Source organism: Zeus faber (genome assembly GCF_960531495.2).
Source record: "Zeus faber genome assembly, chromosome: 8".
In the NCBI taxonomy this organism is placed as follows: Eukaryota; Metazoa; Chordata; class Actinopteri; order Zeiformes; family Zeidae; genus Zeus; species Zeus faber.
In genome coordinates this window covers 6,470,534-6,498,261 of record NC_137195.1, presented here as the reverse complement: position 1 = coordinate 6,498,261, position 27,728 = coordinate 6,470,534, and the positions used below count along the sequence as shown (strand labels likewise).

The 27,728-nt window shown below is 49.0% G+C and overlaps 1 protein-coding gene across 1 annotated transcript in view; it reads right to left on the bottom strand.

Annotated features, from left to right (window-relative positions):
- sema6cb (semaphorin 6Cb) overlaps nt 1-27,728 on the bottom strand; it is a 49,167-nt gene that overhangs the window by 6,451 nt on the left and 14,988 nt on the right. The window contains exons 10-17 of the mRNA XM_080005516.1: nt 27,397-27,528; nt 26,708-26,863; nt 23,754-23,930; nt 22,622-22,759; nt 17,656-17,733; nt 12,028-12,086; nt 11,367-11,420; nt 8,442-8,597 (exon numbers count right to left, since the gene is read on the bottom strand). Coding sequence (XP_079861642.1) covers nt 8,442-8,597; nt 11,367-11,420; nt 12,028-12,086; nt 17,656-17,733; nt 22,622-22,759; nt 23,754-23,930; nt 26,708-26,863; nt 27,397-27,528 — 950 coding nt within the window. The remainder of the gene's footprint in view (nt 1-8,441; nt 8,598-11,366; nt 11,421-12,027; nt 12,087-17,655; nt 17,734-22,621; nt 22,760-23,753; nt 23,931-26,707; nt 26,864-27,396; nt 27,529-27,728) is intronic.

Sequence of the window (27,728 nt, the reverse complement as noted above, 5' to 3'; positions counted from 1 at the left end):
TAAGGTAGTAATGCCCTCACGGTGTTTGCATGCGTTTGGCACAATCACCGAAAAAACCCGGGTTTACACGGCTGGAACAGCGGCACAGCCGGGTTATCGACGGGGTCGCCGTCCTCCAGGAGGAACCTGCGTCTACCGCCGCAGTCTCGCTTTCCGACCGAAAAGCGTGCGCGTTCGGCGGCGGTCGCCATGGCGTCCGTCGCCCATCTGCCCTGACAACTCCCTCATGGGGTCGAGACGTGGGCGGATGTGCTCGGCCGCGCCGAGCGTTCGCACCAAAACAATAAAATCGAACGCTTGAGGAATCCAGGTCGGCTCATCGGGGTCGCGCCGACGCCGATTCCCGGGCCCAACTCGATTAAGATAATTGGGTTAAGGTGTTTACACGACAGCCTCCCTAACCCGATCACCACGGGCTCAGTGCAAGTTACTGCACCGACAGGGATGCAGGGAGTGACGGAGAGAGAGAGGGAGAGAGAGAGAGAGGGAAGGTGAGAGACGGAGCAGACAGAGTGCTGGGATGTGTGACGGGGTGTCAGTCTGCAGTGTTTTGAAGCCTGGCATTGTGTTTTTCGGGCGGTGGGGGTGTGGGGGCAGCTCTCTCTGTCTGTGTGATTGCTTCCTCATTGTTAAAAATAGACGGCGGCGGCGGCGTCTTATATAAGAAACAAGCGGGCGAGCGCTTTATAAGCTGGCATCGCACTAATTGGAGATGGGTTTGTGCGTGGGAAACGCCATCGCTGTTATTGTGCAAATGTGTGTTCCCTTTGCAGGCGCAGGAGGGTTTTTTGTTTTTTTTCTTGTTTTTTAATAAGTGGAAGGGACACCTCCCTCGTCGAGCTCTCACACACACCTTAAATCGACTTGCAATTGCAATAGCACCAGTGCGCTTCATGTATTAATCTCCAGGGCACAGGCTTTAAAACTTTCTCAAATAAAAAAAACGATATATATATATATATATATATATATATATATTATCTCTTGCCGAGAATTTTTTTTAATTTAAAAATGCTGCCACTAAGTTAAATTCCTTTGCAAAAAAAAAAAACAAAAAAAAAAACAACACTTTTTGGATGGACTCAAAATAATTTAAAACGGTGGCACACAAATTGTAATGGCCTTTTTGTTTGCCTCTCAAGGGTAAATTTAAGTACTTTGAGTCCAACTTGGAAAACTTATTCCGTTCTATTCTTGTGTGTCAAGTGAGAACCCTCCCAAACAGCCTTAATTAGCTGGTGTTTCTCTAAGCTAAGGAGTGTGTGTAATTGTTCAGTTAATGGCCACTCCATTCCAATACGAAGGCACTAAGACAAATTTGCCCTCGGCTTTGTACACCATCATTACCCCCCACACCCTCCAACATCGGAGCATTATTCCTCGCAGAGTAAAAAAATAACAATTTAACCGCTGAAAGGCACCCAGCGGTTTGAGATGTGGAAATAATTAACAATTTTCTCGTTTAAAAAAAAAAAAAAAAAAAAAAAAAAAAAAAGCAGCAGCTTTGCACTATTGCTGTGAGCTTAAGTAATTTGACAGTTTAAATACCTGATGTCTGCTCCCTGACAGACATGGTTAACGAATGGCCCTGATTGCATGCATGCGCATTCCAAAAGTGGGGTGGGGGTGTGTGTGTGTGTGTGTGTGTGTGTGTGTGTGTGTGTGTGCGCGCGAGCGCATGTGTGTGTGTGGGAGTGTGTGTGGTTGTACATGCACGAGGGTCTGGGTGTTGAGTGAGTGAATTCAATCATGTACACTTGTTATTAGGAATTTGCATAATATTCCAGCTCAGTGCACAGCATGTATCAAATCCATTCCAATTGAAAATTAGTAATGAGCAATGCATTGCTTTCCAGGTGTCCTGGTGCATACGGACCATTGATAGCTTTCATTACAATCTTGATTTGATACAGGTAAATTAAGCATGCCGGAGCATCTATCTGGGGACGGGATAGAAGTGATTCCAGCACGACTCAATCCGTGCCGTAAAAATCCACATGTTCCACCGCGAGGGTTTGGAGAAACTTGGTAAATCCTTGTGATGAGCCCGGTGAAGGTCCTCCCAGGCAGAGCACATGCGTTGAGTGATTCCTATTCACATGCGGCGGCATTTAAAACGGAAAAAACAACCTGAGGTTTTTTGTTTTTTTTCCTGGCCAGGTAAAGCAAATGGGGTTCCAAGGCCCGCTCCCACCGGCGTTGCCTCGCCTGTGGCGCAAGGGCAGCCCCGCGAAAACCTCAGCTTTACCGACGGGCTGGAATAAACGGTCCACAAAACACCAACAGGCGGAGCTTTGTCAGATGCAATCGCATTTCTGGGAGTTTACATCATGTTCCGACCAAATTGCAGAACGCGACCGCCCCAAAATCATCCGTCTCCCAGAGAGGTTACAGTGTGGTCAGACCCACATAAAGCCCGAACTGGACAGATTACAATCTGACAAATTACCCTCTTGGTAGCGGAATGTCTCTTTAAGGGAGGACCTTGGATTAAAAAAAAAACGAAACAAAAAAAACAAGCCACTCAAACACACACGAGCTCGGTTTCAGCCCAAGGCTCTGAAACCGAGAGCACAGCCACCGAAAGGGGGGGGGGTTGAGAGGACGAGACAGAGGAGGCAGGTACACTGGAAGGGTTAGTCCAACTGAAAACAAAGCAGGCAGGTGAAAGTAAGACCCCCCCCCCCCCGGGTGAGGGAGACAGAGGGGAGGGCGCGGCAGGGGTTTGGGGCCAGTCTGACCGCCAGGCTGGATTGGATCACTGTGGGCCCCGCCCGACACTCAAAACCGGCGTCTTTTGGAAATGGAGCCGTTATTTCATTTCTCATGATATTGATTCGCAGAGCATTTCAGCTCGTCACAAAGGTTTTTTTGGGGCATTTTATTTTTTGTTTTTTTCAGAGGAAAATCAATCCCCCCCCCCAGGTTTGGTCTTCCGAGACGCCCACGTCCGACCAATTGACGCCTCACAACGCCCCGCGCGGCAGATCGCCCGGTCGCTTTTGTGCCTCGCCGCGTGGTCCTTTATTGTAAAAACGACGAAAACTCCAATTAATTTAGAGACGACGTCGAAGTTTCAGTTTCGGCTCTTGTTCCAAACGCGCTGCACGTCCTCGCCCCTTTCTCAAAACGGGTTGTACCCAAATATTCAACAAAAGCAGAGTCATCCTCACTTAATGACATTTTTTTTTTTTAAGGACCAATATAATTTATTTGCACATTTGAATACTACAGTAATTGCTGCGCTGTTGTTGCTGCGAAATTTCCCCTTGTTTTCATTTGTGTGATTCTTGGTTTGCAAAGGCCTCGTACCCCGCCCCGCCCCCCCACCTCCCCACCACACCGAGCTGAGCTGATGCTCGTTGGCTCCCACGCAATTAAAAGCTCATTAAAACCTCCTGGCTGGAAAGTGAGCTTTTTCTGAATTGGTAATGACTGTTCGAGGCCTCGCTGGGTCTCCAACATGATGTCACTCATAATGGCCATGAAGTGGCCGTTGTGCCGAGAGGAAGGGCGGAAAAAGTGACGGTGTCAAAAGTGACCTTTAATAAGTGCCATTACGCCACCCGGGCAACGGCGGATCCCGGAGACGTGCGCAGCCGAGGTAACGATGCCTGTGCGCGAGGAAACGACGCCCGTGCGCGAGGATTTTAATTGGTGGCTAGAGCTCCGCCTGGCAGGAGACCAAACCCGTGTAAAAATCAAGGTTTGGGTCGGACCTTTGACAAGTCAGCACGCTGGAACCAAATGGGGAGAAACCTGCCACCAAACGATCTCCCGGTCCTGCCGACAATTAAGGTAGTAATTGTGATCCAAATCCGAAATATACCGCAGTCACGGTGAGTGGTAGGTAAGGTCATTTGAGGATAGGTCTCTCACCGTATTGTTTGGATTTTCAAAACCCGAGAGAATGGAGAGATAACTCATCCATTTAAAGGGCTAAGGATCTTTATTTATTTATTTTTATTTTTTTACAACATAACACCATCCCACTCAGCCCCACGCCCCCTCAGACAGGTCCAAAAAACAAAAATCTACATTTCACATCTGCACACTTCTTAGTTAAAAAAAAAAAATAAAAATACATTGTGGTCACCGAAATCATATGGCGTGCCGCGGGCGAGGCCTGGTGGGGCGTGGCCGACCGCCGAGCCTCTAAGCACAGAGGTGCCAGCTTATGAGCGGGAACAGCCGGAACCGGGATTTGGCCGGAATGGAAAAAAAACAAAAAAAAAAAACGGGATCGTCTCCGAAAAAACCCCCATGGCGTGACCGCAAACAAATGATTTACGGCGTCGGCCACTTTACTTTCCAAGTAGCCTCTCCCCTCCATCGTGCATCTGCATACATTATCGGGGAAAAAAGCCGACGTCGTAGAGCGGATGCCACGGTGACTCGTGCCAATTTTTAAACCCCCCCCCCAAAAAAAACGATGCGGCTTCCTGTCTGTTGCCAAGGTCTTCAGAGGTATAAATAACTCTTTTAGGAAACTGGCACCGATGTCCTTCCCCCACCCCCACCACCCTCACCACCCCCGCTTCCCCAAGGACGCCGGCCCTTCTTCATGTAAAGGTTCAGTCTGAGTTCACTCTCTGTTCCTCCTGCAATGTTTTAATGAGTTTCCCCTACGCCCGCTCCACTTGCCTCCATTATCGAGCCGCCTCCCCGCGCTCGTCAGCTAAATTAGCCGAAGACCGGGCTCCTGGGCCCTTCCCGCGTTGCTCCGCCCGAACGTGCAAAGGAGGGGCCGGGGAAAACAAAAACAAAAAAATAAAAAATAAATAAAAATGGTCAAATCGCAGTTGGGGTTACAGAGAGAGAGAGAGAGAGAGAGAGAGGGGAGAGATAAGTCGGAGAGGCCCGGAAGCTCCGGCTGGCGCGGCCCAGGCATGGCCCGGTCCTGAACCCGCTGTCGTTTTTCTAAAAAAGCGCGAGGGCGACAGGTTCCCCGGGCGCCGGGCTCCTCCGCCACCTCGTACCCGTTTCACCGCGAGGACGGACGACACGCGGCGGTTTCCGAGGCTTGAGTTGAAGTGACGCCGCGTCGTCCGTTCACCCGATATGTTTTGGGGCCGATGCGGCGCGAGTGCTTTCGGATATTGGGCGATATCAATGTGTTTTTATGCAGCTTATAGCATTTATATCACCGTGACAACGTAGGACCTCAAGACATACACTTCATATAATTTATTCCCATTATGATATAAGCATATAATTAGAATAATGCATTATAATAATGTTTAAAATGTCTGTGTTTAATACTGGTCTCTAACGCCTCAACAACAATGATAATGAATCTAAAATGGCAATTTTAAAGACTTAATTTCAGCCGAGAATGTGTGAGCATGTGCGGCAGGGCAGTGGCTCAGTGCCTTGCTTAAAGGCACCGCAACCAGGACGCCGGGCGGAATCCTCTGCTCATTGCGTCTCTTATTAAGTCATGTTCCTGATATATTCTATTCTGCGCCACCTCGCACACCAACGGGCACGAGCGGTGGAGATGAGGAGGCGTGGAGAAGGGGAGCGTCGGGGACCCCGCGGGCTACCCCGGGTACAATTAGAAAAATGATGATTATTAAGATGAATTAATTGATGAATTCATGTCTATTCTCAGGTTTTTTTTTCCATGATAATTTGAATAGTTTCAATTTAACACAGTTTATCACATTACGGCAGGGATTAAATGCGCAGCACCCGCCCTGCTACGTCCGAAAATCCCGTGCGCAGGACTCTAGGGTGGAGTGAGGGGGATGGAGAGAGAGAGAGAGAGAGAGAGAGAGAGAGAAGATGGATAGAGAGCGAGAGAGGGAGATGGGGAGAGAGAGAGAGAGAGATGGAGATAGAGAGAGAGAGAGATGGGGAGACAGGGAGAGAGGGAGGAGAGATGGAGAGCAAGCGAGAGAGGGAGATGGGGAGAGAGACTGAGAGAGGGAGAGAGAGAGATGGGGAGAGAGAGAGAGAGAGAGAGAGAGAGAGAGAGAGAGAGAGAGAGGCGTTCCTCGTGGAAGGGCTTTTTAAAAAAAACACTGTCCCTCCTCTTTCCTTATCAACCTTCCTTATGCCCCCTTCCCCCGCTCTGATTGAACCAGCGCAGCCTCCGACTTCAGCTCAAATAGATTGCGTGTCCCCAGTTTCTATTACCCGCCCTCTACCGCCCCCCTCCACCCCACCCTCCACCCTCCCACTCTCCGGCTGCCGCTGCTTATTTATTTGTTCGGGGCTTTTCTCATTTGAGTGCGAGTGGCTCATCATCGCCGCCGGAGACACTGTCGCCGCGAATGGAAGCTCCTCTCACTTTGCTGCTGGATTTATGGACTTTGCTGACACGGTGCCAGAGGAGGCCCGCCACCAATGTCCCCCCCCCCGTCCGACCACCCCAAAACCCCTCGTTTCCCCGCCTCGACGTGCTGAAATATGCTTTTCTTTACGACTGCATTCCAGCCCCTTTCTTCCTCCACTATAATTTACTTTTCCAGCAGTTCCTTAGTATTTTGAGTCACACACACACACACACACACACACATGTATATATATATATATATATTTTTTTTTTTTGTCAGGGCACCGCTGTTCTGATCGATGAATTTGTTTCTGTTTGGCCGCTGGTGAGGGCCTCCCACCGCGGCGTCGGCTGAATATGTAAGGAAAGGGGGAGGAGCGACAGACACGCCGCCTCGTCTTCCGAGGCCGGCCTGAGGATCCGGGCGTCTCTTCGAGTTACGTCCGGACAAAATAGAGACAAGTCAGCGCCGAGCGACGGAGCGCCTCCGTCTGGCCTCAGCGGCCCCCCCGGGCGGAGAAGACCGCGGCAATTTCCGCGCTCGCTCGCTCGCTCGCCCACCGCTACGGAGGATGAAACGGGGGGCGTGGACGGCACGGGGGGGGGGAGCCAATGCAGCGCTGATGAGCTGAACTGCAGATGAGGACGGGGGGGGGGGGGGGTTTGTTTGGACTCGGATGCACAATTTGATTTGAAGACTTAATTGGATCCAACGCAACATCTATTTATGTGATTAAATCTAATCTAAATCTTAACTCATGGCTGCCTCACCAAGCCTGTCTGCATGTATGGCTCAACACCAGAGAACGGCAACATCCTGCTTGTAATTATCTCTGAGCTCTTTAAACAATGTCATACACTGTGTATATATATATATATATATATATATACACACACACACACACACACACACATATATATATATAATAGTCCTCAGGCACTGAATACTTTATCAACAGCGGCGTTCCACCTTCTCTCCTACGACCTTTTTGACGCAGTGGAAATTATTCAGTGGAGCTTAACAGGCAATTATCAATTACATCACGGCACGTTGGCAATTGCGCACGACTGATGAGGTCTGCGGGCGGAATCGATTTGCGATGCTTTCTACCCTTTGAGGAGAGATCACCATATCTGGAATGTTAAAGTGTGAGCGAACTACCCAAAGCCACACCACGTCCTGGGAGCACGCTCAGCCGAGGGCGAGCGTGTATCCCTCTGCATGAGTTCGCCAACAGTCAACCTTCAACATGAGCCGCCCCCCCCCGGGGTATTTGGTAATAACGAGGTGAGGACATTTTAAAGACATTTTCTAACCCCCGCTCTAAGCCGCCCACTTATCGACTTTTGTTTGTGCAAGACTCAACTTGTCAAAGTTGAGCTTTGGCTGAGGCGAGCTTTACACAGAATCCAAACTCCTCGTCGGAGCTCCGTTCATCTGCATGGGGAGATGGATTCCGCCGGCTCCTCCCCCGTGCGGGGTGCCCGCACCCGATCAGGATCCAGGAAGCGTACCAGATTATGCACTCGTGCAACAGATTTCGGATCCGACACTATCCCGGAAGTCACTTATATATTGGAACTGGGATAAGAACAAGTAAATAAGTTACGTATGTGAAAAAAATGACGTTTTGATCGTTGACGACGGACGTCACCATATTCACCATCAACAGATCGCTTCGTATTCATGAGTTGTGTGTATTTTAAACACGCTATAAAGGAAGATTCAAACCGTCATTCATTGAAAATGGTAAATCACGCCGAGGCACTGGAGAACATCATGCTCTCCCCTCCTCTCCGACATACTTTGGGATGTGAGGTCTAGACACATGCACTGTACGACCACCGGAGGAGAGGATCCGACGGTGGGGTCTGTTTTCGGATGCAGTGTAAAGCCGGCTGGAGTGTGATCGCCATGAAGAGCAGGGTGAGCGGTGCGGGAGGTTGACTGTCCTCAAAAGGTCCCGGCATGCATGCCTCCGTCGTGAAACACTATCTGAGCCTACATTCTACCGACGGCTCGCTACGGGGTTAGTATCCAGCCTGGTTAGGAGTGTACGGTCGGGTGTTTTTTTTTTGTTGTTTTTTTTTTTTGGGCCCAGCAGTGCAATCCTCTGCAGGTCAGTTTAGTTTGGTTAAGACGGAGACCCCGCCCCCTTACCCTCCATCTCCACACTGATTGGCTCCGAGTCAGGTGACCCCTGTTCCCCTACTGGGGGAGGGCCATCTGGACCTGTACCTCTTTCAGGGTCACCTGCCTCCTTTGGAAATGCCGCCCCCCGATAGGTTGTGCTGGCGCTTGTGGGTGTGGTCTTCCCTGCGGTTGTGGCAAGGTGGAAGGGAGGGGCAACAGAGTGAGCCATTAGTGAGATGTGAAACTTAAGAAAGCCTGGAAAAATCAAGTTGTTTTGTAGAAAAGACTTAGTTCCCCAGAAGGTTAAACCCAGGAGAAATTCTGAATGGAGGAAGGAGGGGGGGGCACAAGCAATGATTAAAATTCTCCAATGCCCAATGTCATAATCCCTTTACCACATGCAAAATATTTTATTTAAACATTTAAAAAGAAATAAAAGCTTTTCTGTCTGGCTGAAATCCCCTGCAAGCAGCATAAGTGTAAATTGCACTCATTCTTTAAATACTGGTCCAACACGGTAAAATTCAATTCAATTTTGATTTTCAAACTTTGCAGCCTGCTGCTTTGTTATTCCACCAAAGAGAAAGCATTTAACCCCGGCGCTCCGGACCATTCTACATCTCGTCGCACCAGCCGATGTGTGGACCCAGTCCAAAAACACCGGAACGGCCGTGAACAGCTCTTCCGGTGCCACGGTCAAAGCTCCCTCCTCATACCGGATCCTCCGCGTGAAGTGTTCCCAGAGACACATCCGACCGCATGGCGCTGTCCGCCCGGTCGGGGCTCACGCTACCTCACGCCTTTTTGCCCCCCCCCCCCCCCCCAAACATTTCAAGGACAAGCCATCAAGAACCGAGCGGGTGTAAGCTCGGACACGGCTTGCACCATCAAAAATATCCGATCCAAGTCACGAGCGCACTCTTGAGTTATCTGTTAGCGGTTGTCCTTGAGGTTGGGTGTCTAGCATACTGCCATTGGCCGGGACCCACAAACTAATAAGATCGCCATGATGTTAGCATACTGCAGAATGTCTGCCCAGATTGGAGGAGGGCTTGTTCTCTCATTCTCCCTTGTTCGCTCTTCTTTGTGCCAGATGACAGCTTTTGCTTTGAATAAGATGCCCCGTCAGTACGCCATCTGTGCCAGGCAAATTAAAACGGCCCACCAGGGGGTGGCCGGCCTTGGCGCGCCGGACAATAGCTCCAGGGCTGTGTTATTAGTTCAATTTATCACGTTTGTGTTTGTCTATGTGTGTGTGTGTGCGCGCGCGCGCGTGTGTGTGTTTGCATTGCGTTTCCCACTCATTTACGGCTGGGAGAATGAGTACAAAAACGCACGCTTCACAACAGAGAATCATTTGATTTTCGACACAGAGGAGAGTTCGACTCACGCCCTTCCCGCTGTGGGCTGTGGATGTTTGGGCGCCGGTGAAGGGGAAAGAAAGAACGCGTCCCCGCCTTTGGTGCAATCTTCCAACAGGGAGCGGAAGCCCTGTGCGCGACAGCTTTGTTCGGCATATGGGCTGTTTTATTGTGTAGGAAAGCTGATAATTGATCTTCACTGCGAAGGCTTAAAAGGCTTTTGTGCGATTCTGCTGAAAAAAAACAACCCAAAAAAAAACAACAACAACGATGGGAGAAAAAAAAAAAAAAAAAAAAAAAAAAAGAAAAACTAACAAAATGAGCCACATGAGACAAGAGCCTGACTGTGTTTGGAGGACTTCAAACGGTGCGGTGGAGCGCGGGGGTGTGAAAGCCCTGCAGGATTAAGCACCAGGGTTGCTCATCAAGTCCCACTACCCACTGGGTAGTAATTCCTCTAGCGGGGAGGCCATCCAGAGCACCAATGCATTGTGGGACTGAAGGTGCGGGGCTTCGCCTCTGGCACACAGACGGACTTCTGTTTTGGGGAAAGCTGGAGAGAGATGGTGAGGAGCTGGATGGATGGCTCCAGCAAACCATTATGGCTGACACTAATCACTTGGCTGGATAAACTGCCATCATTAGCTCCCCAGTGTCCCAATTTGTCCAGTGACAAAGGGGTTCGACTTTGAGCAAGTCTTAAAAACTTGGTTCTCGAGTGGTCAACGGCTTTACGGGGGGGGGGCGAACACCGCGCCGCGACGACAACTTTTCCGCTCACGTCCAACTTGGAACTTGACAGCGTTTGCGGTCCGGGCTGTTCCTCCGTGGGCTCCTCTGCGTTTCTGGTGGAGGAGTAATCGGACGTGACAGGGACGAGGATCCCTCCTGATACGGGGCATTAGGCGGCTCGGCAAAGCGTGGCTGCTGCCCTCATCAAAAGGAGGGCGCCGCCGCCGCTGCCCGGCTGGACCATAGCGTGGGGCGCTTATGGTCTCAAGAAAGGGCCGAGAGCGGACGGAGAGCCAGCACACACGGCCGCCTGAGGCTTTCGGGGGAAAAAAAAACTAAACAATAAAATAAAAATAAAAACCCAGACGGGGCTGAGGAACATAAGAGAGGGGACTCTGACAGCGGTCACTGTCATTACAGAATCCCTCTTATGTTCGTACGTTGTGAGATTCTTCCGTCCACATCTACAGGGATCTCAAGCCGACGACAGAAACGTTCCAAAGAACAGAATCTAAACTGACGCATTTAATCAACTTCATCCTCGCATCGACGCCCAATGACAATAAACTGCTCTGCTCCATATGCGGTCCACACCGACCACTGCATGAGGAGAGGGTAAAAGCTCAGCGAGTGGGACGCACTTCATGACGATCGTGGCGGGACCGACCCCGCGACTGACCAGCACCCCGCCTCCCGATTCCACATTCCTCAGCGGCGGCGGGAACCGACCGCATGCAGTGCGCGGGGGGGGGGGGGGACGCCACGAGAACGACCGACGTCAGCAGAGCCGCGCGCCGCAGGATAGCAGCGCGCCGCTCTGCTGCGGTTATCAGTGAGGCTGCTTCAGAAAGCTACTGACCGTACGCCAGGTCCGCGGCCACCGTGTTCTGCTTGCGCGTCGTTGCCAGGACATCTGGAGGGGCGGAGAGGGGGGGAGAGAGAACAGCACGTCACAAAAGCATTTCCCCATGTTAAGCACAGTGGTCTCCCCCGTCGCCGTCACGCACGCTTGCGTTTCTGAGCGCACCCCCGGTCGGAGTCTTCCCCCGAACCGGGCTCTACGATGGCCGGTAGGGCTCGGGTCGGGTCACATTCCACTGTTTTAACATGAAGCGCGGCGGAGATAGACAGCACTTTTAATAAGCGGATCCGTTCAGATTCGGCTAATACGCCTTGCATCGGGCCAATTCTGCAGGGAACCAATTTCCTCCGGTCCATTAGGGCTCGGGTCCGAATCTCCAGGTCCCCGGTACACGCAGGTGGAGAGGAGGGGGAACGCTGTCGACACCGGGACACCGCCTGGTTAGTTCATACGCGAGGCGTTCCTGCAGGGCTTCCGAACGGGGGGCGGGGAGGACCCGGACCCAAATCTCTATCCCCGGTGCTTGTTAGCGCCGGAATACGAGAGTGTTGAAATGCGGGATTTTAATAATGCGGAGAAGGCAGACGGCCGTGCCCGCCGCTCGGATGCGGCTCAGTTCAGCCGGAAGCTTTATCAGCCGCGTGCGTCTCCTCCGTACCGTGGCAGATGTCAGGGTGCTGATGGAAGCCGTTCTCCACGTCCTGCTCGAAGGCGCCTCTGGAGGGGGGAGACACAGACACAGATACGTATGTGGTCACAGTATGTGCGCGTCAGTGTGCAATATCAGCCGACACCCCACCCCCCCCCCGGAAAACAGAGACACGCACCTCCACGCGCGGCGACCCCCCGAGCAAACGAGCCACGCCGCGGCAACGCTCCGCGTCGATGCAGGGCTCCTTCCCCTCTGACGGGGCTCAGCAGGAGGCTCTCCCTGTCGTCCCGTGTAGCGGCGGGTGATTTAACCAAATTAAGCCGCACAGATTCCAAATTCATCGCCGGAGTCCTTTTCACCCCGGATCCCCGAACAATGCCGCATCAGCAAAAGGGTCCGGAGGGGGAAATCGTGCAAAAATCGCGAAAAAATAAATAAATAAATAAATCTCCTTCCCGGCGGCGAGCCGGGGTTTTTTTTCGCCGCTGCGTCGCGGCTAACTGCGTTAGAATAATCCTCCCCAGCCTTTCCCCAATGCTCCTTTGAATCCCGATCCGATGAATATGGATTCTGTTATCGGCTCCCCACCCCCCACCCCCCGCCGCCGCGTTGAGAATGTGCCTACACCCGACGCGTTGTTCCCACGCCATGTTTCGCCCTCCAGTCAATCAAAAATCAAAGGCTCGAGCGCAGCCAGACACATCAATTCGACATGTGAGTAATGAGATTGCGCTGACGCACGGAGCAGCGAGTGGCCTCTCAGAGCGGAGCGCCGAGTCGCTTCAATGGGAAACGAACCTCCCACACGTGGCTTCGACGCAGCAACCGAACAAAACAAATAAATAACGCTCAGAAATAGATGTTAGAGGCATGTCGGCACCGTCGGCACAAACGCACGCGCACGCACACACACACACACACACACACACACACACTAGATGTTTTATTCTGCAGACCCACACGATGAACAACATCAGATATTCTCACACAAGCATTATTTTAAACAAGCTGAGTTTCCTCCACACACACTGGGTGTGGGGAGGAATATGTTGAGAGTGGTGAAAACACAACACCTCAGTCGGGCAGACGAGCGCCGTGTGTGTGTGTGCGTGCGCGCAGGGAAGGACCCAGGGAGCAGAGCAGGGGAACGCAGTGGATGGGTGAGAGAATGTGGGAAGGCAGCAAATCCGAGAGGGACCGGGAGAGGAGAGGGAGGGGAGAAATAACGATATGAATCGCTCATTTCGTTAAAACAACAGTGCCGCTGACAGCTGGCAGGTTTAATGGTGTGTTTATGTGATCCGTTTAGTCACACACACACACACACACACACACACACACACACACACACACACACACACACACACACACACACACACACACACACACACACACACACACACACACACACACACACACACACACACACACACAGCGTAGACCCTGTTAAGTCCATGAATGTCCATTTATAACCGCACACATAGAGAGGGTGGGAAAAAGCTTCCTCAACAAGGTGTTTTTTTGGGGGAGAGAGAGAGAGAGAGAGAGAGAGAGAGAGAGAGAGAGGAGGGAGTGATGGATGTGTGAAAACTGTTCTCTCCTGATTAACCCGAATCAATCGTTAAAAAAAACGTTGCCTCCGGGCAACACAGAAGGGTTTCTATTTATTTATTTATTTTTAGTTTTTGAAATACTTTTATTCAACACACGTGGCGTCTACTGATTCCAGTGGCACAAGCACAAAAAAACGGAAGACGATTCAATGAACAATGCAGTAAACTAATAAATACAAAGTAGTATTACTAATTATATAGTAATCATAATATGAATAAAAATGTAAAATTAAAGCAAAAAAATAAATAAAAACATTATAAACCACCAGAAAAAAAGGCCCGAAAAGGGAAAAGAAACCCCACCCGTTTAAACCACCCCACCAAGGAATGAACCGAACACAGTCACACGGCACAAGGTGACATTTCCCTGTAAAACAGAGCAGGGCGCGTCCTTGCAGCACCGCTGTCACTTCAAATCCTGCACTCATTAGTTTGTAAAGACCCAAAAGCGGCCACGCCCCGGCTCTCAGCGGAGCAGCCTCCTGACTGACGTACTGTTTATGACTTATTGACTGTATTCTAGTTTTCTTGCCTTTGTAAACTGCACGTTTCGCTTCCCCCACTAAAGAATTTAAAAGTTTCCATTTAGTTGGGTCGAGCTTATCGGAGCCAGTGCCGAGCACGGAGGCAGTCTTCCGAAATGAAATACTTAGAACTTAAAAAAGTGGGTCAAGTCTGGTGGCATTTTAAGAAACAGCGAAAAACAGTCTGAAAGTAAAAACGGACTGTATCCACCAACGGTATCCAACCGATTAGAGAGAGAGAGGGAGAAAGAGAGAGAGAGAGAGAGAGCGCGAGAGTCTTGGCTGTTGTCCTTGGCCGGCCCTGCTCATTCATCCACCTTCTTTCCTTTCTCTCTTCCTTCCTGCCCTCCGCCCTCTTCCCTCCCATTTTCCATCCCTCACTCCTCCAGGTGACATGCCATGGGGGCCTGTTTCTGTTTCTCATGATTCATTGTGTGACCTAGAACAGCTTTCCCCCCAAATGTTGCTCTTGTAAAATGTATATTTCATTACGTTTTTTACGTATTTATTTATGTTGCGTCTTGGAGCCTCCCGCCATAAATAACAAGCCAAGTGACGCTTCACCCGATAGTGCTTTGCGAGTCTCCGTCCCTTTATCTCCCACTCTGCTCCGCCCGTCCCTCCGCCTCTCCTTCTCTCCTCCATCTCCTCCCTCTCCCTCCTCATCCTTCCGTTCCCTTCCCTGAGTGGAATCTTCCCGGACAGTCTCTTCAGGCTTTGCTTCGGTGCTTCCTGGTGTTTCTCCGTCCTGTCTGCTAAACTCTGGCTCAAGGCACGATGTTTGCGTGCGCACACACGCGTGCGCACGCACACACGCACACACACACGCGCACACACACACACACACGCATCTAAATATATGAGCGCTTTGGTGCACACATAATGGATAAACCCTTGCATACAAACACATCTGTGCGCAGGATCAACACCAACTATTTAGAAGTGGTTGCCAAGTTGCCAACCACGCATCAGCCTCTGGTCGCCCAGAACAACCAAATGGTTGCCGGATTTTGATATAACTGAGCGACGTTAATAGATAAATCGGTGGATGACAGACTTTGACCTGACGCCGAGGTGTACCGCAACCGGGCCGCGCAAGATGGGTTGACAGTGGGCCAAATCTAGTTGCACGGGCAACCTGGGCAACCTGGGCAATCTGGGCAACCCAGTTAACCAGGACTTTGATTTGCTTTTGACCGTGTGCTCTGAGAACATTTCAATGAGATGCTGTGATACTATTTAAGTGCGAAAATGTACTCACTACTTTTTCCACAGTTTTTAACGACCCGCTGTTGCTGTGCATATGTAAAACGCAGTAGAATATACACAGCGCACAGACATGCCGGGGGAAGTATTCATGTACATAACGCCGGTTGGAGGGTTGTCAGTCTGCAGATTGCTGGGAGCCGTTTACAATTGACGGCTGTATCAATAAATAAGAATAAAATTCCCCCGTCACCCGTGCAGTGATGGACAGCGCTGGAGCCGGCCGTACGTCATTCACGGAGACACGCCAAGGTCCTGACCGTTCTCCGCCAACGGCGGGCGGACGTAGGGAGCGTTCGACCACCGCTCCCGCTCCTCCTTTACCTTCCTCTCCATTTCACTTGAGAGCAGAGGGTTTTTTTTTTTTGGGGGGGGGGGGGGAGAGTGCTGGGCGGGGGGATCGGGATACCAGGGGTTCGCATTGGGCAAATAACTCAAATATCGTCATATCGGACCTGCGTCGGATCCGTGGGATCTCACCCGTGGAAAATAATAAACACGCAACGACGTGTCAGAACATCTGCCCCAGGACGTGGTCACACAACCCCTCACATCAAAATGGCCGCACGCCGCCTCACATGTGAAATCTGCACGGCTCTGGACCCGATCGGGACTCTGTGTTGACATCTTTACGACGATGTACGCTAGGAACCTAAACAGACATATCGCTATTGATTTAGGACTGGGGGGGAAGAGAGAGAGAGAGAGAGAGAGAGAGAGAGAGAGAGAGAGAGGATAGGTTGCCAGTTCCAGCAGATCCCTATATTTTGCTTGCTTTTACATTTTTTTGCTTTTTTTTTAAAATATATCTCAGCTTTCTTTCTCAATCCAATTAGTTGTGAGTTTTTATTTAGTCCCGTTTGGTACATTAATTACAAAACCACCGAACCTACAAACCCACTGAGAGGACGGCCTTCCCGTCTACCCATGTGTGCGCAGTTTATTTCATTTTATTTTTCACCTATTTATTTATTTATTTATTTTAATTTGCACTATTGCTGTAAAAATCTGTCTTATTAGGGTGAGATAATCGGAGGCAGTTTGGGATTCGGTGTCTTGCTCAAGGACACTTCAGCACGCTGCCAGGAGGAGCCGGGAATGGAACCTGTGACCCCCTGAGATGGAGGGACGATGAAAACACAGGAGGAGAGAGAGAGAGAGGAGGAGAAAGAATGTGACATTGATTGGCCTTTGGGCTGCGCGCACACACACACACACACACACACACACACACACACACACACACACACACGCACGCACGCACGCATGCACGCAAATTGCTTTAAGTGTGACATGGCTGCCTTCCAGTTCACAGAAATTTACATCGGCAGTTTTTCCTTTTTACCATTTCATCAATGGCTCTGGATCCGGACACGCCGAGCCTCGAAGCGGAGGTGTAATTTCTGCGCGACGGCGTGCGCAGCGCCGCCTGCTCACCGCTTATGAATAAAACAAGATGGATGCCGGCCGGCGGTCACGCACGGGCCCGATGGAGTGGTGTTTTAGTGGAGTTTGTCGGGCCCGAATTCATCATGTGGCGTCAAACTCCAGATTAACTATCGATTATCAGAGCGGCAGTTCATCAGAGCAGAGCAGCACGACTCCATCAAGACGCCATTTGATATGAAAAGTGCTGTTGTGTTTGCAGGTCGGCTGCACACTATTTGCCCTTTTAAATACGAAAAAGAGATTTTGCCCGTTGAAATTCTACACCCAGACACCGACACTGTTTTAGAGAAATGCTCTGATGGTTCTATCAGTGATCTGTCATTTAAAATGAAGTTGTATATGCGCTTAGATGCAGCAATCCTCTCTCTCTTATTGAGGAAAGTGTTATAAAGTGGTATACAGAGTATATGGTAGAGATAGGGTAGGCTATCAACCAGATGATCCTATGAACAATTATTATAAATAGAATCAGGATTTTCTCGGATTTGAAGAAAGATATTTAGGGATTTATAAAGATATTTAGGGATTTTATATAATCAGAAATGTTGACTCTGATGTCGAAGGACTAAATTCATCCAATTTAATTTGTGATTTAATAAAATCCGATAAAGTAATTATGTTGAAAGACCTCATAAATTCTAATTTATGACTATTTCCTGACTTTTTAAAGACCCTTTTAAGGACCTGCAGACACCCCGGGTCGGTTTGTGTGTGTTTTGTGTGGTGTTTATGTGTGAACACCTCTGTGTGTAACTGTGTGTGTGTGTGCGTGTGTTACTTACTTGAACCCCGGTGAGATTGCCGCGCAGCTTCCGGACTTGAGCCACACGCAGTACGGGTCCCGCGAAGATAGACAACTTCTGCACGGGCAGGACAGACAGGCAGACATGTGGTCAGTCAGAGAGACCCGACAGGCTATATATCATACACCGCAGCATTTAAATAGAATAACATCTGAACGATTCTGATTTATCACGCCCAAGATGCTGAACTGAAATGGGATCTGCGGTCCATACGTTTTGGTCTCGCTCAACATTTGGAGGAGCGTTGGACGGATGTGAAGGATACTGTTGGAATAGGCGTTTAGAGTTTAAACCTTTAAATCCTTTATAAGGCTGGTTTCGCTGGGAGACAAATTAAATCCCTATTGCCTTCATGGAACAGTCATGATATTAGGGTTAGGGTTTTGTCTAAACGGCTTTGATTGCTCCTTGTATAGTATATCACATTTTAAGGTGGAGAACTGCTGCACCACCAGGCTCTTCGATGTGGTTGAAGGGGCTCCTGTCTTATGTTCCACTGCAAAAGATGATTGACAACTTGCTGCACAGTTTTAATAATATTTATACAGCTATCCATCCATCCATCCATCTAAATCAAGAACATTTGAAGTGTGGCGTAACGGACAATTTCTTGGCAAAGATATGATGAACTTGTAATGGTAACTTGTAATTTTGATTATTTTTTAATATGTATATTTATTTTCTCCTGTTTCTCCGTTTGTTTTGCTCCTTTCCCATTGGTACATGCACTGGGAGAAGAGAGATTAATATTGATTTATAGCCCCCGATTATAACTTGTTAAGCATTGTCCCTGCTGTAAATATGAAAAATAAATGAAAACACCTTACTGCTTTTTTCCATGTGTTTTTCTTATGACTTGAATGTATGCAGGATAAGAATGCGGCTCGGCACTCTTGGACATACGTGGCTTTTAACCCACTCCGTCATGATGAATATACACAATCCAAACTAAAATAATAATAATAACAATAATGTGGTGTGGGGCTGGTGTGGTTTAAGCAGCTATACCTGTCTTGTTTCTAGGTAATTGTGCCTGGGATCGGGGTGGCTGTAGGCCTCAGAGCAATCGACGACCAACAGGTAAATCCACACACACACACACACACACACACACACACACACACACACACACACACACACACACACACACACACACACACACACACACACACACACACACACACACACACACACACACACACACACACAAACTTGTGTTTGCAACGTCCCTGCTTATGTCTCTGTGTCGGAGGGCCCTGAAATCAAGTGGTAGGGGGAACTGCCACAAACAATAATAATACTATTTAATAGCGGTCCGAATAATATCCAGACGGACGAAAATAAATCTGAAATGATCCAAACCTAGATGTGGTACAGAGGGACGGAGTTTTAATGAGGCCCTCCACAACCCGTCGTTGATACCCATGAATATTTACACCTCTCTTACACAGAGTTTAGCAGGTACAACATTCAACATTGGCAGAGAAATCCCAGAGAAAGTGGAGCAGCGAAATGAAGAGATGGGAGCCATTACCCTGCACCGCGCCCTGCAGCCCGGGAGGACCAGGCGACAAGAATAGGAACATCCAACTTTATATAGCTCTGCACTTCAAGCAGGGTTTACAGGGGACGCTGCGAAACGGATAAAAACCAGGAATCGTCAAAGGTTGACAGAAGTGACAGTCACATGCTCGGATATACACGTACGCATACGCATCTATTTTTGATTTGAAAGGCATGTATCAGTGCAATGTGTACGACTAGTTTCTACATCCTGGGATTTGGAATCTAAAAAAAATGAGTCTTTATTTCAAGTTGATTTGGCAGAGTACATTTTCAAATACACGGAATTAGTTGTGGTAAGTGTTGGTGCATTGTCAGAATATTGTTGTTTGTTGCAATATGTATTGTTGCAATATGACTATCAATATTTATTTGAATGTTTCTGTCACACATGCACACACACACACACATATATATATATATATATATATATATATATATATATATATATATATACACACACACACATATATACACACACATACGTATACACACACACACACACATATATATAGCACACATACATACAAAGGGGAAGTAAGTAGTAGACATACTTCAGTTATAGAAGTTTTATTATGTTGAAATTGCCTATCATGTCATGATACAGTTCCCCAAAATCTAAATGAATGATGACAACATATGAGCTAAAGCTTCTCACAATTTGAGTTCCGAAAAATTTTAGAAACTAATTATTTGAAAAAGTAGAGTTTGAAAAAGTGGAGTAACAGACGGTTTCATCACCATAAAACCTGTGTCAAGTGAGGTTTTAAACTAACTTACATATTGTTTATTGCTATATATCAATTTCCATGAAGACTTTCTTTGATTATCATAAATACAAAAGCCCTGGACTCCTGCTCCGTCCTGTCTAGCCAGTACACAGACCACTTCGGTGGCTCCCAGACCAGACACAGTGCTGGGCAGAGCCGACCTGACAGGCCAGCAGGAGGCGGACCTCTGCTGCAGTGCAGTTTGGCACCGGGTCCGTGTCTGTGTGGTAAGTTAACCCTAACTCATCCGTTGTATATTACAGTATATATATTTATCCATCCTGCACAGAAACATCCTATTTATATTTGTACGCTGCCATAGAGTTTGAATACATATTATGCGTAGAAGAGCATTACGTGAATGTAAATTTCGTTTTCTAGACTTTGAGGCTTTTTATATGCTACTGCTCTGTCGTTACAACAATGCACCAACCCCTTTTCTCCACTCAAAAACCCTTGGATACGAAAATGTACTTGGCCGGACAAACAAACTCTGATGATGTGTGTGTGTGTGTGTGTGTGTGAGAGTGTGTGTGTGTGTGAGAGCGTGTGTGTGTGTGTTTGTGTGTGTATGTGTGTGTGTGTGTGTGTGTGTGTGTGTGTGTGTGTGTGTGTGTGTGTGTGTGTGCAGAGAATCTAAAACGCTTTGCGACCCATCTGATGGTCCCATAATGTGTCATCATTCCTCAGACTCATAAGGAAAACCCATTAGGTGTTGTTTTGGGGGGGGAGGCGCGTAAAAATCACAGTGGCGTTATTTAAGGAGTCAAGGCAAATATGAAATGGACACAGAAGACTGAAGGTAAACAGGTTTGGCTGTGGCCCCCTCAGGACATCACATCATCAGCTCAGGAAACCCAGAAAAAAAGTCGAAACTCGGCTCTTTCTACATCCGTCAGCAAGCAAAAACTCGATTCCACCCACAATCACAGCCCTGGACGCGCAGGGCTTCGAGGTTTCCAGAACCTTTTTTTTTTTTATAGTTTTTTGGTACCCCCCCCCCTCCCCTCTGTCCTCGCTCGCACGCTTTCATCAAAAAAATATATATAAAAAAATTCCCATTTCCTACAGTGCCTCGCCGCCGTCCAAACGAGCCATTTCGGAAACCTAATATCAGCCGCACTGCCGCAAGTGAAAGAAAGGAGGTGGGGGGGGGGAGCTTTGTGTGCTTTTTGTCAGTAACAAGGGGCTTCAGCACGGGGCGAGCGAGGGGGGACACAGTGGAGGAGGAGAGCGAGCGAGGGAGCGAAGACAAATTTCATGGTGGAAGAAACGTGGCGGCCGACACCGGGCGATGCCTCCACCCGGCCGATGCCTCCACCCGGCCATCCGTCTAACTTCACCTCTCCCACTGCTCCCACTCTCCGTGTTCCCAACCCCCCCCCCCCCCCTCTTCCCCACCCCCCTTCCCCAACTTGAGAAAAACAGAGGCCACCAGCGCTGGCTCTCGGCCAATCAGCTGCTTCCAATTTGCGCTTAAATGCTGTTGAGAGCTTCTCGACTCCCCCCTCCCCGAAAATAGGGGCTTAGTATGCTATGGGGGCGCACATGTTTCCCAGTGGGTTTGATGAGAAATGCTTTCTCTGATTCCAGATTGGATTTGGGGGGCTGTGTGTGTGCATGCGTGCGTGTGCTTGCATGTGTTTTGGAGCGGGTGCACGGGGTGAACATTCCTCACGGCCCCAAAAATAGATTATGACTCTAGTACATTAGCCGGGACTAAAAAAGAAAAGAAATCTGTTGGAGGAGACAAAGGGCCGTGGAGGCTCTTGGCCGGGGCCGTCGCTAAAAACAACATCGACCCCTCCCACCTTCTCCCTAAAACGCACTGAATTGCGTTTTTTTTTTGTTTTTTTTTCGGTGACTTCCTGGTTGCGACTGCTTCTCAGTGACTGTTCAGCCTTAAAAAAAATAAAAATAAAAAATGCACTCTACTCCTTTATCTCTGTCTTTTTATGTTTTTCTTGTATTATTTGTTGTTGTTCTAAGTGTGTAGAAACTTTCCTACTGAGTTGATAGTTTGGTTCGAGCCCCAACGACCAAGGAGGGCACGGGTTCGAGTCCTGCCGTGTTCAAGAGCGTGAGCCTGTTTGCACTTCAATGTCGATCGTTTTTTTTTTTACTTTTTATTTCAATGCTTCTATTGGCTTCCTTGGCATTTAGATAACGTCTAAACACTGTAAACATTTCATATTTCAATATTTATCCATCATTACCATTTGCACAATGCCTCATCAAACACGCTGCTTGCCAGTTGCACTTTGCCCGTTTATTATACTATTATGTTTACTATGCTAGTTATTATATTATCCTACTTCGTCTATGTAAATATTTTCATTACATTTTGCACTTCTGTCACTGACAACTGGAGTTAAACCAGGCCGCACTTGATCACATTTGGACAAGAAATCCGGATTCCACGGCAACTTGGATTGCCCTGGTGTATGAATATATACAAATAAACTTGCCTTTTCTTGGCGTCAGGCTTGATGTTAGGTAGGGATCTGGCTCTTGGACAGTAATTTAACAAAACAAAACATTTTTTTACATTCATGTCTGTGCCTCGCAGGAATGGAACAGGCACAGGGAATCGAACGCCGCGAGCCACTCACTTCTTGCAGGCGCTGTACTCGGAGCAGCGGCTGAGCGGCACGCGGACCACGCAGCCGGAGAAGGCCACGAACAGCGCGTGGTGGTCCCGGTCCAGCTCCAGCCCCAGGACCCGCCGGTCCTCCCCGCGCACGTTACACCTGGCGAGACAGAACGGCGAGAAGACGCCGGAGAGAGGACGTTTACTTGTTTTTCGGTTTTTGTTGTTTTTATTTTTAGGCTAAACTGCATCGAGTGGGCGTGCGAGGACGACATGGAAAGCAGGCGGAGGGTTGGTGAGTTCATGCAGATAAGACTTCTCAGGCTGTGCATGAGAAAACAAAAAGACAGCAAAACACATTCCCTGTAGCAGAACAGGGTCGTGCAAAGCGACTGGTGAGAGGGCGGGTAGATCAAGAGGAAATAGAGATGGAGAGAGAGAGAGAGAGAGGGAGAGGGAGCAGGGAGGAGAGCAAGAGAGAGAGAGAGGGAAGCAGTGAAGGTTGTAGGCTGTTTAAAATACATGCACTGCAACGGCTTGGTGTGTTTCCCACATTTGTATGGATGGATGTATTCCTGTGTGTGTGTATATACGTGCATCTGTGTGTGTGTGTCACAATATGACTGTGTGTATGAAGTATATATGTGTGCATTTGTGCATGTCTGGATATAAGATTGAGAGAGAGAGAGAGAGAGAGAGCCAAGGCAAAAATAAGAAGGGAGAAGAAAGAGAGTGGTTGAAATACATGCATATCAAAAACAAAGGAGCAACAAAAACACCAAAGACAAAAAAGGCAAAAAAAAAAAAACCAAAACATCTGGAGCCATTTCAACATCCCCCCAGGGGCCAAACGTGGCCCCCGCATCAATGTTTCAATGGACTGTACAGTTAGGTGAATGCGGTTAATATTTGTACAGCTTAAAATAGTTTATTAGTATAAATAACAAAAAAACAAGAATGTAAAACCTGACGAATATCCAAAGTTGTATTATGAATTTTAAGCTTTTACACTTTTGGAAAGTGATATCTCCCCAGTGAAGTTGAACAATTAATCATGTTGCTGGGGGACCCCGCCGGAGGCCCCGGAAGGACCTCCTGGGGGGGCCCCGGACCCCACGTAAACCCCGCACAGCCGCCCCCTCCCCCCCTCTGACCTCTCGGGGTTGTAGACGTCGATGTCCACCAGGAGGTGGGTGCTGAAGGAGGCGTTGGAGCCCTGCGTGCTGGCCAGGATCTTCAGCACGCGCCCGTTCTCCGAGCCCAGGAACACCACCGTGTGGTTCTTGTGCGGCCCGGCCGACGTGTCCACTGCGATCTGGGTCAGCTTGAACCTGGATTTCAGGGGGAGGGGGGGGGTTACAGCGATTCTCTCCTCGCATTTGTGAGTGGAGGAACCGTCAGGGAGCAGTGATTCCGGACCGCGTGGTGGTATGGCTGTTGATCAACAGGCTGCGACGCCAGGTGTTAACTTCAACTTTACTATGTGATAAAACCCCAGAATCAGATGCTTTTCCCTCCACCCTTTCATCTTCCCCTACACATCAATCCGTCCGGCAGTTTATCCATTCACCAGGCCATCCCTTGCTCCCTCCCGCCATCAATTTTTCAAAGCCACAGTACGATCTGTTCCATTCTTTTTTTCTTCCCCCTCCTGTCACTGACTGCCAAGGAGGCTCTGCTTCTCTCAAACCGATTCCACGCTCACACTTCGCCCTTTCTTGAGGACATCCACACAGCCCCCCCCCCCCCCCCGCCCCCCCTTTTCCACCATGTCCGCCGCGGCCCCTAAACTGCCACGGCGCTGCAGCGACTTGTAAGGATTGCACGACTCGCTCCTGCTCCGACGCCGTTTATTCTGCTGCTCTCTGCGGAGCGAAGAGGCAGATGTGATGTTTTGCGCCAGATGTGTGAAGACGTGCGCGTCGCTGGTTGGCAGCCCGGCACAGTGAGGGGGCTGGGGACCGTGTGTGTGTGTGTGTGTGTGTGTGTGTGTATGAGAATCCGTGTGTCGCTGTGTCATGTCTGTTTGTACATGAAATTGTAATGTGTGTTGACGTTCTATGCATGGGATTTAGGTGTGTTGTGTGCGTGTGTTTGGGAGGTGGTTGTTGCATGTGTGTTGCTGTTTGTGTGTGTGTGTTTGTGTGTCCTTATGCTGCAGTGTGTGTGTGTGTGTGTGTGTGTGTGTGTATGCATGTGTGTGATTCAGTTTATGTGTGCGTGCTGCAGTTTTGGTGTGTGTGCTGCAATGTGTGTGGTTCAGTGTGTGTGCAGTTTTGTGTGTGTGTGCGCTGCAGTTTTGGTGTGAGTGCTTCAGTGCGTGTGCAGTTTTGTGTGTGTCTGCTGCAGTCTGTGTGAGCTGCGATGCGTGTTTGCTGCAGTGTGTCTGTGGGTCTGTGTGTATGTGCTGCAAGGTGTGTGTGCTACAGTGCGTGTGTGTGCATGTATGTGTTTGTGTCTGTATGTGCTGCAGTGTGTTTGTGTGCGTGTGTGTGTGTGTGTGTGTGTGTGTGTGTGTGTCTTGATGCTGCAGTGTGTGCTGCTGGCTTACAGTACACGTTGGACACAGACTGACTCAACATCCACCTTCTCTTGAAACTGGTTGATTTCCAAATGTCACGCTAGGACACACACACATGAGCACACAGGGTTTCAGTTGTTTTTTTCGTTTCCTTGGAGTCGTGGCGGACCCCCTGCCGTCCGAGCTAGAGCTTCAGACCCCCCTCCGCCCGTGCGCATACCTGTCTCAGTGTGGTTCCAGCTTGATGTGGACGGCCATCGACCCCGTCTCACTCTCCGAATAAACGTAATGTGTTCTAATGAGGGACAGGCCGCCGGGTTCCACCTGCGCTCACTCATCGATAAGCATCCAGGAAACACGTGCGGAGCCGGGCGCTGACGGAGTGGAATGCCAGGCATGCACAGGTGACATCAACAACACCGTCAGCGCTTTTCAGACAAGCGGGAACAAACGGGCGCTTCTCCGATGTTTATCCGCTTGGATATCGATCCAAGGCAAAGACCGCCACCGTGCGCAGCAAAACAAGTTATGATCAAGATCCTTATCGCACGCCTCTTTTTCTTCGCTTTTCAGCTGGGGACTTTGCCCGGGCCCCAAAGGCGGGAGTCATACGTGCGCTCAGGTTTCTGCCCAGACCACGTCGTGTTCTGACATATTTGCTGCATTTGTATTGGACGAATTTCGGATTTCGCCTTTGCAGCGGCTGATAATTGCAGCGCTGGCTCTCAACAGGGTCAAACACCAAGTCTGGCACCCCACCGAAGACTTTAATTATATTCTGATTAAGCAGTGACCGATGGTGCCACACTCTAATTGAGTGAGTAAGTACTAAAGGCAATGCACACAGCGACTCCGCAGCACGGCTTAAAAAAAAAAAAAAAAGGAGCTTTGAATGTTTTTTTTTTTTTCCCACCTCGGGTGAAATGCCGATTTTCCTTCGTCCAATTTAAAGCTAAACTTGGCACTCGGGTCACGACGGGAGAGTTTCGCTCGTTTGTTTTTTTGTTTTCTTTTTCGCCCGCCATCCCCCTCAATTCCAGTACAAATCAGCTAAACATCGCCGGCATGCGTCATTGTCTGTGAAGAGCTACTAGTCCTGGTCCGCTCTGAAATGGAGCCTTTCGGTGAATCAGCAGACCATTTATTTTCCTGCACAGTAGCTGCAGCAGCAGAATGTGCAGTGTCTGCTCATGTCGTAACTCTGATATTTATAAAAGCCAAACCACGTCGCCTTCTGTGCAGCAGGATCGTTCGTTTCCCCAGAGCGTACTGTGCAGAACACAGAACACCCAGAATCCACAAATCACACGAAGGATCACATCGTGTCTGCCTATAATGATGGTGTCACTGGGGCCTGGTGAGGCCCATTACAACACGAATAGCGACTAAAATATTAAAAAAGATATGAACATTTAAACACAAAAATAATACTCAATAACAATCTAACAAAGCAATAAATGGGATAATTTGGCAAAAACAACAACAATAATAATAAATAAAATAACATTATCATTATTATTATTCTATTTTCTGCATTGAAGGAAATTGCGTCAATAACATTTCCATGGCTACATCTAGGCGTGGTACCTGCTGGTGGTGCGGGTGAAGAAAGGGCGGTCGTTCACCGACGGCACCGACTCGTCCATTAGAGGATAGGACTTGATGAAGGTCAGCGTGTCGTCTGGAAAGGTGGTGGAGGATTTGTAGGCGGCGGCGGAGCCGTCCCCGGCGCAGCAGCCCGGCCTGCGGAGAAAGAGATTACAGAGAAAACATTAATAACAACATCAAGATTTCAATATTTATTTATCTATCGTAACCGTAAATGTAAACCATTTTGCAGGGTTTACCTCTTCCAATACGCGGGCTGCCCGTCGCGCTCTTGAATAAATACTGCTTATCATGTGGAGTGCTTGTCATATTTACCTTAAATTTTGCTTTTCTTTTCCTACCTTTTTACGTTTTACTCTGTCTGCGCCGAATGGGAGTCAAATTCCTTGTACGTGTAAGCGTGCTTGGCCAGTAAAGCCTGATTATGATAACCTAATTACCTGACTCAGAACCGCGCTTGAAAATGAAGGAAACGTGATTATTAAGGGCAAGCACTTTCTCACAGCCCCGGTAAACAAAGGGTGCAGATGTTCCGACAGATTTTCATCCTGTGAAAGCAGCAACAGGAGTGACAGCAGGTGCACACTCCGTTGTGAGAGGCGGATTTTGAACCCGTAGGAAAATCTGAAAATTCAACCCCCCCCCCCCCCCCCCCCCCGAAGCCTCACCTGGGTTTTGGGACCTGCTCCTCCGGAACGGGCGTCCAGGCCGACTCGCTGTTACGCTGCTCTTTGAATTTGCCGCTGAAGGACTTTTCAATGTCGTCCATGTAGAACGCGCACACCGCTGAGCCGGTGATGCTGTCGAAAACACAGGGAGCGTGATTAGGGGAAAAGAAAGTAAGAAAGGCTTTTAAGCGGTAATGCCACGTAGATCTGAGTCGGTGGTTGCCCCCCCGAGTGCAACGCGTTCCATTGCTCGGGAAAATATGGATGCCATGTATGTTCACGTAACACAAAAAGTATAGAGTAGTTCGCGATCTGAGCCCAAAATTGAAATT